General features: G+C 33.5%; 1 protein-coding gene across 3 annotated transcripts; it reads right to left on the bottom strand.

The window, feature by feature from the left end:
- Positions 1 to 4,237: 4,237 nt before the first annotated feature.
- LOC114280049 (Ribosomal protein L25/Gln-tRNA synthetase, anti-codon-binding domain-containing protein) lies at positions 4,238 to 11,479 on the bottom strand. 3 transcript variants are annotated; one of them, XR_014328165.1, is made up of 4 exons: positions 10,891 to 11,438; positions 10,680 to 10,809; positions 4,710 to 5,083; positions 4,238 to 4,528 (listed from the first exon to the last, which is right to left on the bottom strand). XR_014328165.1 is itself a non-coding variant. In XM_028222365.2 (3 exons), exons 1-3 carry the CDS (start codon positions 11,251 to 11,253, stop codon positions 4,860 to 4,862), a joined length of 717 nt encoding a protein of 238 aa, XP_028078166.1. In that variant the 5' UTR covers positions 11,254 to 11,479; the 3' UTR covers positions 4,579 to 4,859. The 3 variants fall into 3 exon arrangements, 1 of the variants encoding a protein (XP_028078166.1); XR_014328164.1 differs by having other exon boundaries at positions 4,238 to 4,509; XM_028222365.2 differs by lacking the exon at positions 4,238 to 4,528 and having other exon boundaries at positions 4,579 to 5,083; positions 10,891 to 11,479.
- Between the last annotated feature and the right edge of the window lie 3,137 nt (positions 11,480 to 14,616).

Genomic DNA, 14,616 nt, shown 5'->3' with positions numbered 1-14,616 from the left:
ACATATCTGAACTATGATATAGAAAAAATATATATTCATACGAATTACGAAAAGATTGTGATGAATCAAAATTTTAAGATAATTTTATATAATCTTTCCATTTTAAGATAATTTTATATAATTATACCAAATTTATAGGCTTCGTATATCTTTTTCCCTCCAAATTTTAAGGGGAGACTCTTATTTAATTAAAAAAAGGAAAATGGCTCATACACACACTGGGGTCGACCCCCAGTGAGGTGGCAGTCCATAATTGGACAAAAAAAATTTTTTTTTTTTTTTTTTTTTGGGTTTCGGCCAGTAGGGGCGCGACACCTCACTGGGGGTGCGACCCCACTGAGGGTATGCAGCAGGATTGTTAAAAAAAAAAACCCTTAAAAACAGCCTTTAGGGCGGTTGATAGCATTGGGAATGTATAAAAGCTGTATTAAAATATATAAAAAAATTTGGAGATGTAAAAAATATATTGAGAATACAAATATTTAGGGTTTATGTGTTTATTATTGACAACGGGTAGAGGGATAATGTTATATATATTAATTGATATATTAATTAGTGTACTAATTGATGATGTAATATAATTTAAAAAGTTTTCAAAATTTGTAATGTGATTAATGAGTGGGGTCAATAATAATATCATAATTAGTGTTGGTACGCTAGTTAGTATACTAATTTGTGCATGTAACACCACCGCCGGTAGAGTTAGTATTAGCATGACCTATTTAATAATACAATGTTATTAGCATGACTCATTTAATAATACAAAAAGGGTGGTGCTACATGCATATATCACTTAATGTACACACTAATATACTAATTACTATTATGTAATTATTATTGACTCTATTTATTATAAAGGGCATGGCTTCTGTCCGGTCCTTAATCGGACTGGACTGTGCTATTGGGCCCGTGGGAGCCCACTACGGGTCCCGTTTTGATAATCTGAACAGTCAATGTGTAGAACACGTTGCGTACTATATACTTATAAAAAATCACGTTAATCAGATATTGATTGCTATGTGATCAAATCAGTTTTGTATAAAAAAAATGGATGTTGAATAAATTAATGATTGACAAAAATCTGTTTTGATCACATAGCTATCGATATCTAATCAACCTGATTTTTTATAAGCACATAGTACTCGATGAGTTCTACACATTAACAGTTCAGATTATCAAAATGGGACCTCTGGTGGGCCCTCATAAGCCTAACAGTACGGTCCAGTCCGATTAAGGACTGGACAGAAGCCATTCCATATTATAAATATCCAAAACTTCTAAAATTATGCCACATCGTTTGTTAATATATTAGGTAGTATATTAATTGATACATATAACATTATTCATACATTAATTAATACTAATTAATACATTAATTAATATATATAGTATTATTTTAAGGACCACGAAAATTTAATGTGAAATTTACCTTGAAGATGATTTCGTAGCGTAAATTTAAAGTTAGTGGGAGTTGAATAAGTTATTGGGTGGTGGGTCACACTCACAATAAATAGTCTATTTATTTATATTTTTTAGTAATTTTTCTGAGTACACAATATTGTTGTTAATAATATGATAAGTGTAGTTTTACTTGAGAAAATAAACTTGAAGTTGGTAGACATGGCAAAGGGTTGTTTGGTATAATTAATCTAAGTTGTTTATAGCTTATTTAATTTTGAGAATTTAAGTTAAATTATTTGGTGTAATTTTTGTTAATAACTTGTTAAATAAAAATAATTTAAATAAGTTAAAAAAATTAATACGTGTGTTTGGTTTGAGTTTTTTGAATTTAATTTTCTGAAAGCTGAGTTTTTTATTTTTCATGTTTTTTTTTTGTTTAGTGAATATTTTTAAAATTTTAAGTAATTTTTTTTACTTTTTTAGATGTACCTTAGATGCACCTTACTTAAATATATCTAAAAAATAAAAAATTTATGAAAAAATATTTTAAAAAATTAATAAATACATAAAAATACGACAAATATACTAAATTCTCTTCTTCTTTTTTTTTTTTGTATTTTTGGTATTTAGTGAATTTTTTTTAAAAAAAATTTCACAAAAAATATACTTTTTATGTGTATTTATATTAGATGTGTCTAAAAATTAGAAAAATCACTTAAAATATTAAAAAAATCAGTAAAAACAAAAAAGTATGAAAAATAATAAAAAAAAATTCTCAAAAGTTGTTTTAGAGAAAAAAGAAAAAGAAAAAGAAAAAGAAAAAGAAGAAGATGAAAACATGTCGGCCTGTGCTTGCCACGTTAATCAAACAATACAAGTCAATTTTTCGGCTTAAAAGGACGACTGAAATGTGAGAAAGTCCACATTTGAGAAGTCCACAAGAGGCGAAGTCCACAACTCATTTTGTGCTCTCCACATAACAAAACAAAACAAAATTGTGGAGTGAGGGAATTGTATGTTGGCTTTCATGGAAATTTTTTTGTTCAAACTTATGCTAGTTTTGGATTACAAAAATTTCAAGGGATATGAAAATGTGATTTTGGCTGTACCCCATTTTGGGAGTGTGATTTTTAGTTAAAAAGTCATTATAAGTTATTATATTACTATCTTTATTTGTCTACATATCTTTTCGTAAATAGTTAATTAAAATAGCGAATTATCAAATAATAATATTTTAGAAGAATATTTGCTATTTAAAAATAAATAATAATAATAATAATAATAATAATAATTGAACTCATAATATTTTAAGAAATTTCGTTTTTTTCATTGAAGATTTCTAATGAAATCAAAGTCTTGAATAACATTGAATTAAAGTTTTTGACCTAATCATCATGTATAAATGTTTTATAGTTTGAGGTTGCGAGCTTAACACTTATAATAAGGAAGACTTTGATATTCTTGGTGGTGTTTATTTGTCTCGCATTATGAGAGTTGTATGTAGTTGTTTATTATTTCCCTAATTTAAGCTAGGGTTGTTAGAATTGATAATTGTCGACTTTCTAATTATTGTTGAATTTTAATTGTTCAGTTTGACATCATACATCTCATATTTGCAATTATTCTCCTATCAATTGACTAAAAAAACGAAAAATAACATTAACGTAATAATTTTGTTTTTAGTAACAACATTCTTATTCCCTTTCAAGATTCTTATCATTCAAATATAATTTTGAATTATATATTAAAAGGTGTAATGAACTCGTTTTTCACAAAAAAAATTATAATAATTTTTTTAAAATTAATTTATTATTTAAATCAACGGCAAAATTTATTTTGTTCACACATTGTTAAGTGAACAAAATTTGATTTGGTTTCATCTGTGCTTTCGTGCCTAACTTTATGCTTCATGGATGGCTGCAATCGAAGAAATGTTACAAATTAAAATTAAAAATTAAAAATAAAATAAAGGTTAAATTATAAACAAATATACTTTTAAAAATTTGTTTAAAATATAGATTGTCTTCAATAGTTTTGAAAATTACATTTCATCTCTTAAAGTTTCTAATCGCATAATAAAGGACAATTTTATTAATAAATTATTAAGTCAATTAATAATTTTTAATGATGTTAGAAATATATTTTAATTAATAATTCAAATAATTTTATTATTATATAGGAAAATAGTTAAGAATTTTATTTTTTCTGTTAATCCTATAAAATAAAAAATTCTAACAAAAAAATATTTGTAATTTCCAAAACCACAAGAGTCAATCTATATTTTAAGCAAACTTTAAGGAGTGTATTTGTAATTTACCTAAATAAAAAGTGTTTGATTCCTTAAATGAAGATGAAATAAAATTTGAACTCATAATACACCATTTGAATATATCAATCCTCTATTTATTTTCTGGATCAATTTCTTGGTATCCAGTTCTAATACTTAGACTTTCCCTTACTGGGATGTAGAGTTTGATTTATTAAAATAAAAGTAAAACATAATAGAATGGTTATTCTTTGTTCTTTTATAAAATAATTATTCTCTTAAAAAGGTAAATAATTATTTTAAATTCTAGGTTTGTAGTGTGATTGCTCCAGTAAACAAAACTAGTTTGGGGCAACTCATCCCAGTCAAGATCACGAATGTGTCAGTAATACAATATAGTAAGAGAACCTATGTCAACATTAGTGTGTCCTTTGGCATAGACCTCCACAAACTTCCACTTGGCCATATGATAAACATTTATACCATTTGGTTCATGCTCTGCCCTTGACTTGACTTCATTCAATCCTAATTCTCACACATTCCACCTTCCCCAAATTAGAGCTGTCAAACTGAGTTAAATAGTGGATTCTTTAAACTCAATTTAAAAACCTAACAAACATTTTGAACCAATCTCAAATAAGTACAACTGAACATGATTCCAACACAGAGGAAGTTGGTTTGTTTGCATGCCTGCCCCAAATAAATAAAAATCAACATTAAAAATTATTCAACATTCTATCCAAACCAGGCCTTTTCTGTTACAGCAGGGCAGGTAGAAGATGCTGACCAAAAAGTATGTGGAGGCAAAAAGTGACATCACGCAAGCTGGCTCTTGTCCAAATCTGACAAGTGAACATCAGCCTAATTTTCAGATTGCAAAGTTAATCCAGTAATTGCAAAAACACCACACAAGCTAACAATAGTCATCTCATTAAAATTGTTCAATAACATTTCACAATAATTCACACCACCCTACATGTTTATTATAACAGCAAAAATGATCCAGCCGTCCAAAAAAACAAAAAAAGGTAAAAAACCTAACCTGCATTTGATTATGGTGTGAACAAAAGTCATAATCATTTTCACTGGCCATCCAAAAGCACTACAACAGCTAAGCAAATTTCATTATCTGAAAATTCTTGATTTGGGCTAGTGAAAACTGCAAATTCCTTGCATCGTGCTGCTCCGGTGCCTACAGTGCAGGTTCAGAGTTTTCCAATGTCGTTGCCACAACTTTGCATATGGGAATACTCTCATCTTTACTGAGAAGCTTCAACGATGGGTGAACCTCAATATCGTGCATGAACACCTTATCTTCAATGTCTAGATTGCTTATGTCCACCTCAATTTTGGGGGGGATGTGTTCAGCTGGGCATAGATATTTTAAAGTTGTCCTTATCCTATTTAAAGTACCTCCTATTTTGCATAAAAAACAAGAATCAGTATCCATAAATTGAAGAATATTTGATCAGCAATAAAAAATAATAAATTCAATACATCATGAGTTTGTATTAGGGAAAGGTACCGCCCATAACATTTGTTTAAAAGGGAACCTCCATGCACCTTAAGTCTACTCCGCTAAATTATGCCAAGGGGCAATATGATATGATACCATGGATGATAGAAACCCACATCTGTCTCTAACATTAATGCTGACAACAGCATCACAACAAATAAGCTAACCCAAACGCACAAGACCAGTGCATCTGGACTCTGCGTGAACAAAAAAGTAATTAAAAGTTATGGAGTGATATCATTTTTCGATGGAATCCTGACAGACCCTCATAATTTCTACAATATTGATTGCCTCAAGACCCGTATACTAGCATGTATTAACTAGATCCAAGTTCCAATTTCTCCATTATGTTTCATCAATATCAAAAAATATTATTACCCTAAAAAAAAAAATTTTAAATTTGATTGGCACCGGAGTGTTTGGATCAAAGCCCGACTAATCCCTAGGGTTGCACAAGCTCTCGTCAATGAATTTCCCACAAGTGCATCACAGTCAATTCAATGGTTTTTTCTTGGTCCGATGGTTTTAAGGAATTGTTAGCACCAAAGAGGTTTCGATTCTTGAACCTTTGAGGGAGCACACCTCCAAGACCCAAACCCTTGCCACCAAGCCAACTCCTTGGGGCTAAAAAAATAAAAAAGTAAAAAGTAATAGTCAAAGAAATGAGAAATATAATCACAAACAAGCAAAACTAAAAGCACAGACCAGACAATTTCCAGACTTGACAATTATGGTCTTAGTAAATAGAACACCAATGCTCTCTACCCTAGATATGATATGCCTAAGTATAACTTTTAATCTAGAGTTAACCTCATTAGATTCTATAGTTAGAGAAGTCATTAGATTCTATCTTCAGAGAAGCACAGGAAACAAACTTCAAGCAATCTCTGTGAAGACTTGCTATCTTATAAGAAGAAAAGGACAACCAAAACCACACAAAAAATGTTCCACTTGCAGTTTTTTTTTTTTTTACTTAAATGAGGGGGTGGGGTGGAAGGGTTACAAGTGTTTCAGATCCATTTTGAGCAAAGGAAAATTCCTATAGATGTATGCAATAACCCACAAACAATGCCCACTGGGTAAGTCTGCTGGAGATCCAAATTTATCCAATCACAGTTGCAGTTTACAAAGTCAAATATCAGCAGAACCAACTATGAGCAAAAAACATGAAGATACATAAAGCTCAACAGTTAAAACAATAGCTCACCACCCCAGTTCCACACACTTGCCATCTAGAACAAATAAGGAAGCTGCATTTAGGTATAGCACAAAGCTTCCAAAAGCTAAAGTGGACAAACTGCATACTAACTAGCCAATATGATGGGCACAAAAATGCATTTATACTTATGGAGCAACTATAACAAGGTTGGAATAAACAAAAATATTTTATATAATCACCTGCTGATCAACATGAAAGAAACAACACTAGAAATCATCATCATTGTAGCACCAAGGATTTGTTTGGATGAAGTGAATTTGAAATGCATGGATTTGATTTGACATTAATTACTCAAGGAGAATAACTCAAATTCAGGATTAAAGGTTCAACCTTTTTTTTTTTGGATAAATAAGCAAACTTTATTAGAAAGTATCAAGGCGACGCAAAGAATACAAAAAAACAACCCACCACAGGACTAAACAAAACTAACTAATCAAATCCTCTACAAAATCTACAAAGACCAAAACATTGGGGTCGACTGTACACGTTACCCAACTATGGAACACCATCAAAACCGACTCTGTAGCCAGAAAACAGAATGGCACTCATTCCTAAACACATTTCTATTCCGTTCTAACCATACCAGCCAAAGCAAACAATGGGAAGTAAGATCCCAAGCCTTCTGGCGCCGCTTTCCCACCCTAGTACCACCCCAACTCTGAATCACTCCCAATAAAGACCCCGATTGCACCCACACTACACCAAACAAAGCAACAAGAAAAGTCCAAAGGCTGGACGCGACCGAGCAATGAAGAAGCAGATGATCCACCGTTTCCGCGTCCATACAGCACATACAATACCAATTGACCAACACATGCCGCCGCCGCCGAATCAAATTATCAATGGTGAGAATATGACCCAAAGCAGCTATCCAAACAAAGAAAACAACCTTGGAAGGATAACTAGTTGCCTAAATACACTTATAGGGAAACACACCACCAACCCCCCCAGCAAGTGCCCCATAAAAAGATGACACTGAGAAAACACCCCTAGAGCCCTGGACAACCCTTACTTAAGAATCTAACCCATCCCTCCTAAGCCGCAAGCCATAAAAAAAACCAAGAAGATCCACCAATTGGTTTAGCTCCCAATCTTGTACATCACGGCGAAGACGAACATTCCAAACCACTACTTCCCCTTGTTTCATCCTAACCGAAGCAACCAACTCTTCTCCATCAGCAGCAATAGCAAAAATCAAAGGAATCGCCACCATAGTGACACTCCCACACCACCAATCTTGCCAAAAGCGAACTCGATCTCCAGTCCCCACTTTAAACCAAACCCTCTCCCAAAACACCTCCCTCCCCCAACCAGATCCCCTTCCACAAACCATAACCACGAGAATGAAACACCCTCTTGGAGCACCAACCCCCCCTCTCCTCCCCATACTTAGCCGCCACCACCCTCCTCCATAGCCTCTCCCGCTCCCTCACAAAGCGCCACAACCACTTCCGCAATAAAGACCGATTAAACACCAGCAAGTTCCACACCTGCAAACCCCCCCTCTCCTTCAAGTTACATACCCTGTCCCAAGCCACCAAATGATAATAAAAACCCTCCCCACCCCCACTCCATAGAAATCTCGTTACAGCTTCTCTAACCTTACTGCCACCCCTATAGGAATTATAGGCACAGACATAAAGGCCTTGTTTGGTTTGTGTTTCCCAAAAATTTTTGGGAAAAATTCTCTACAAATAAGTTTTCAAAAGTAATCAAACCAAACAAATTTTTTCAAAAAAATTTTCCAAAACTTGTTTGGTTTACAAGTTTTCCAAACAAATCTCTCTCTCATACACATCAAATCAATCACTTTTTCCAAAACTCTCTCTCAAAATAATTTTCCAAAACATCTTTTGAAAAAAACCAAACCAAACAACTTTTCATACTTTTTATCTCTAAAACTCATCTCCCAAACTCAAACCAAACATACCCAAAGTATGTCGGAATACTAGAAAGAACACTCTTAAGCAAAGTAATCCGCCCCCCTTTGGACAAGTATTGACGCTTCCACCTGGCCAACCTCCGCTGAACTTTGTCAACCACCCCATCCCACACTCGAGTCTCCTTAAAAGAAGCCCCCAAGGAAAGCCTCAAATAAGAAACTGGCAACCGGGCCACCTTACAGCCCAGAACAGCTGCCAACACTAGTAAACGAACCACCTCACCCACAGGTGTCAATTCCGATTTTGTCAAATTGACCCACAGCCCTAACACTGCCTCAAAACATAACAAAACACAGCGCAAAATGCCAATCTGAGTCACCCTCGCATCACAAAAAATCAATGCATCATCTGCATAGAATAAGTGAGAGACCACCAAAGAGGCAGACCCCTTCCCTACCACAAAGCATGATAATAAACCCCCTTGGACCGCCCTAGAAAGCAAACGACTCAAAGCCTCCATAACCAGAATAAACAATAGGGAAGACAAAGGATTTCCCTGCCATAAACCTCTCCAGGTAGGAAAGAAACCTACCAAAGTCCCATTAACCAGAATAGACATCCGAACAGTAGAGATACAAAACTGAATCCACCTCCTCCACCGGACAGACGTCGACCCTCCCCGTCATCTTCCACCATCGTAGCACCCACTGGGACATAACCGCAAAACCCACCTAGCCCACAGTACCCACCAGAGCCCTGTTTAACAATGGAACCACCCCTTCTCCGCCATCATCGGAACCAACTAACAACCACCGCCCGTAAGAGCCAACTCTCTAGCCCTCGAAAAAACAACCCTGGGTACCATCGAAGCTCCTTTCCTGACACCTGGCATCAAAACCCAGCCCTCCCCTTGGCAAACCCTCAATGACCAAAGCCACGCCTTCCCACCCATCCCCAAATTCCGAAGCAGGTATGTAAACTTGGTGATGTTTCCCCTCCAACGAAACCACAATCTGAAGCGAAACACCACCATCCTTCTCTCCATGAATCCAGACCGCCACACTCCGACATTTCCTATCCAACCGTCCCAGAAAAGATGGAGTCCTAATAGGATAAGAAGCCTCCCTTAACTTCTTGACGATCGAAGCTACTTCGAAACCAACCAAAATCACTTCACGCCGTAATTCGGATCCACGCTCCACAATCCCCAAACACCGATGGCCCTGAGAGACGATGGGCTCCTCCTGGAACTCAAAGGAACAATTCCCAAGGAAAAGAATCCTTCACCGCGGCCCATCCGCCTCCCTCGCCGGAAACATACCAGGTATCTCTTTCATTCCATCGGAAATCCCTCAAGAATCAGAAATAACTCTCTCCGTGATTTTAGGATAGAGCCCAGTAGAATATCCAGCATAACATTATTAAAGAGACTACAAAAAAAAAAAAAACAAAAAACAAAAAACAAAAAAATTTACCTATGAATTTCAATATTAAATTAAAAGATCCATGGATTTGAAATAACCATACAAAAGTAGTTATTTGAAATGATGCTAAGAATTCTCTTCTAGCTACAAGGATCCTATAATAACTAACTCTTCAACATTTTTAATCTTAAATCCACATCCATCCAAATGGATCCTAAGGTTTGGAAACGGGACTAAAAGTTTCACATATGGAATTCTTGACACCGAGACTTTGAAAAGCAACTAATTGAGTAGAACTGCTGACCAATTAGTGCAACTCCAACAGTACTAGTCATTTTTTGCTAGCTAAATGAAACAAAAAAAAGTACAATCTTTATTTTATCTAATCACTACCTAAGTAATTACTCCAGCACTACCCTCTTTCTAGCTCTCTATCCAAACTACTTAAGATTGATAGTGTTTAATGGCATGCCACATCATTGTTAGAGATTGAGGGAAAGAAGAGAGAGCGTTCCTAAGGATTTGAAGAGCCTTCAACAGGTCTTTAAATGTAGAGAGAAAAAAAATGAGGGAGGTAAATTAGCTTGGCATTTGGAGAGCATGTTGGAACTATAAAAACTAAAAATAACTAACTATTTAACCTAACAAACCTCATTTGAAGAGCATGTTGTAGTTGACTTTACCAGGCAAAGTGCATTTTCAATTGTTAAAGGCATTTTTTTCCCAATGAACACTTTAGGATGAAGTGTCCTACCTACGTTAAACCATTACTTTTGGTATGACACATTTGAAGAAAGCTGTGGCTATTGGTCTTCAATTTGAAGTATAACCACTAAACTGATATCACCTTAGACATTCCCAAGGCAAATTAAACACTATATTAAAGAGGTTATTTTTTCCTCTCTTAAAATTGAGCCTCGTAAACACTTAATAATGATAATATCACCTTAGACATTCCCAAAGCACGAACCTTTCTTGAGACCAGGGCAAACATCTTCTCCTTTGAAAACAACAGGCACATCAACCTTCAACTCCGATCCCTCATCAGCCCAAACAAACACCAAATTCAAAATCTTCCCACTCTCCTCATCCCTATGAATCTATACTGCATTAAAAAAAAAATTAGAAAAAAAAAAATCAAAATCACGAATTCGAAATCAAGGAATAAGAATAATACTGGCCTTGATGGGGAGAACAGTGCCGGATTCGAGGAGAGTGGAGGAACCAGAACCAGCGCGGATCTGGAGAGGGAAAGTGGTGGAGCAGAAGAAGGGGAGTTGAACGGAGTTGAGGATGGCCTGAATCTGCTTCCTCTCGGTGGTAACGAGTTGTTTTCTGGAGGCCGACCTGCTGGTGGTGGTGGTGGTGTGGCCGCCGTTGTCTTGGGCTAACACGACGGCGGGGATTCGGCCTTGGAGTCTGTCTGTGGCGGAGACTTTGCGGCCAGTGTACTCTCTGGGAATGGCTTGGATCGTGTGGTATGATCTCCTCGTTGCCTCCACCGTCTTCCTCAGGCTGCCGGCGGCCCCCCACCACTTCGACATTCTTGGAATTGTGGTCTGTAGGGTTTTGCTTCTGTTGGGGTTGGGGGTTTAGTGGCTAGGCATCCCTTTGGCAAAACAACAATGATTCATCCCTTTTCCATCCACTCATTTTGATTCCTTCTCTCTCTCTCATTAGTTACATATTTTTTTTTTTTTCTTACTTCTTCAATTACCACTTATCACATAACTTCCTTTACCACCTACCACGTAACAAAAGGACGTGAATGGGTGATCCCAAAAAAAAGTCCAAACATTATTCTTGGCAAAAAGGTTAAAAATCACTATTTTTTTTTTTTTTTTTTTTAACTGTACATTGGTGCAGTGAAAATAAATAAATTACAAACGTATAAGAAAAGTACATTTTAGGACGGGGCTGCTCGCCAAACTGGAGAGGAGTGTCGGGCATTGGCGAGTCTTGATTCCGTCTATATAAATAATTCAAAATATTTAATGTATGATATTTGTTGAGTATATTATTGTTATTAAAAAATTATATTAATTAAATATTAATAATTAATTTGGAGAGGAGTTATGTCTAATATTTTAATTATTAAAGGCCATGTTTGATTCACAACACTAATAGTGAGGTATTAATAATCCTATCAAATTAGTGTGGTATTAACTATCCCACCCCTACCCCATTACTAATAATCCTACAAATTTGTTGGATTAATTATCCATTGGATTAATAATCCTAAATCAAAGTGTCAAAACAAACATAGGATGATTGGGCCCACGGATTAATAATCTCAATCCCATACTTTAATTCTTCCAATCAAACATACCCAAAGTGAGTATTGGGTGACTTATGTTACATTTACGTTTTTCATTAAATATTATTAAAAGATATTATTAATTATTAATTTTTAGCGATGATTTAAAATTTTTATAATAAAAAATATCATTAATTATAAATTTTGGAGATAATTTAAAAGAATTGTCACAAAAAATTTTTAATTTTTAATTTTCAGCGACAGTTTAAAAAAATACTACTAATTATAAATTTTAGCAACAATTTATAAAAATAATGACAAAAAAATTATTAATTGTCAATTTTTAGCAACATATGTAAAAAAAAAAAAAAATTAGCGACGATTTTATTAGAATTTATTTTCAATTGGACTTTCTGAAAATTAAGTCAAACGATTAAGACTTATTAACAATTTACCTTAAAATTTATCATTAATTTTTTTATTTTTTTCCCTAGCCTACTAGTCAGTAATTCACCCCATTTTTCCTCTACTTTAGTAGTTTTATAAAATTTATATTAAGATTTTTTTTAAAGTAGTGGTAAAAAAAATTATATTTTTACGATGGTGTAACTCTCTTATATACATAGTGTAAATTTATTTATGTGTTTGGTGCAACTCTTACACCAAAAAATATTTTCATTTATAGTGTAATTATTTTGTGATTGTCTCATTTATTTGCAATTTTCTTAAAAAAATTTCTTCCAAGTTAAAGGAAAAATTGAATCAGAAAAATACTGGGACCAAAAAAGGATAAACTTTTAAAAAAAAATATATATATTTTTAGTAATTTTTTTTATTTTATGAAAAAAAAGTTAGGATCCTCTAATCTAGTAAGACTTGAAAGTAATTTTTTTTTAAATAAAATCAATATACACTTAAAACATAAGAACAAAAAACACATTAAAAAATTATTTATCAAACCGGCTCGCAGTCACCGTTGGGCCTCGTATCAACTTTGAATTTGTATTCATCTATTTGCTTATGCACTTTATTGATAAGTTGATTTGAAGAGGTCAATCCAATTGCGTACAAATAAATGGGTGATTAAATGGACATATGGTGCCTCATAATGTTTTAATTGGTGGAGAGATGTAAAGGCCGACAATTTATGTTGGGATGAGAGAATAACATGGGACTAAGTAATTGGTGATTGACTTGGAATATGAACACATGGTGATCCAGGAGTATTGAATAATTTCTCCATATAAATAGATTATAGAAATATATATAAAATTATATGAAAGGGCGGCATTTGGGGACAATATATTTTAATTAAAAAGTTAAAAATTTATTATAAAGTTTCGTTTGGCATTTGATTTATGGCTAAACAAATATAAAAAGATAAAATTGATTATATAAATCAATAAGACAAATGAGTGTTTTGGAAAGATTGTTTTTTGGCTTTTTTTTTGCTTTTTTGTGAGAGGGAAGTAGGTTAAAAGCTGGGAAGTGACTTTTAACTCACTTCCCAAAATAACTCAAAATATCAAATTCAAACCACATTCATTATATTTTTTCTCTCACAAAAGTCGAAAAAAGTTAAAAAAACCAAACCAAACGAGGCTAAAAAAGTCCTAACACAAAAAACCCACTAAAAAAGCTAATGCCAAACGAAAACTAAATTGTCACATCACTCTTTATTTTTTTTACATATTTTTTCATAAAATCTTAAAAAATTATTAAATAGTCTGTGCTTAATAACATATTTTTGTACATTCATATCAATTATGTGTGTGTTTTCCTAAATTTATTGGAAGGGAAAAAGAAGTGAATTATCTCTTCCAAAGGGCATTGCTATATAAGTTAAAAAATTAGATTTAATTTTCAAGCCCAATAATGTGATAATCAATTAAGATATCTAAAGTAACATTTTCTCTCATATCTTTTTAATCATTAATCAATCATATCATTTACACATCATTAAGTTTAGAAAATAAGTCTAAAAAGTAAACTTGTTTATCATTTTCTCAAAAAAAAAAAAAAAAATTCACCTTTTACGTAGCACTGTGATAACCATTTGCTGTTTTAGGCCCAATAAATTGGTCTTCCTCATTTGAGAAACATATGAAAATATTTAGGATCTGATTAACAATAGAGGATCAAAAAGTTGAATCAGAAAGTTCCTACTTTGAGAGAAAAATATTAAGTAATCTCGAAATATCATGTTATATCATTTCCATGATGCTTTTGATAAATAAAAAATTATAAAACATGTAACTACCTAACAATAATTGATTAATAGTGTTTTACCTGTAAAATTTTCTACTACCTCATTAATTGAGAGAACGGTACACTCCGTAAGCAATATTATATGGTATTTTGAAATTACTGAATAATTCTCTTATACCAAGAGTGATTAGGAGTCATCTTCTTGTTGATATTTCCATTGTCAAAAAGCAACTGGGGTTATATGGGTGGGCCAGTACTGACTAAATTTATTTTGAGCAAAATTGGGCTCACATTTGGGCCGGCCTTATCACTTTGATACCGAAATGGGTCTACTAAGAGGAAAAATCAGTCCAGTGAAACTTTTATTAATGTTGATTCAATTACTGTCCACACCACAGCAACAACTATTATTACCTTTCAAGCATCTTTGTTGTTTTCCTAC

The sequence above is a fragment of the Camellia sinensis genome, chromosome 4 (genome assembly GCF_055761805.1).
Source record: "Camellia sinensis isolate YWXY chromosome 4, ASM5576180v1, whole genome shotgun sequence".
NCBI lineage: Eukaryota > Viridiplantae > Streptophyta > Magnoliopsida > Ericales > Theaceae > Camellia > Camellia sinensis.
Note: the sequence above shows the minus strand (reverse complement) of the source record. Positions and strands in the feature narration are given on the sequence as shown.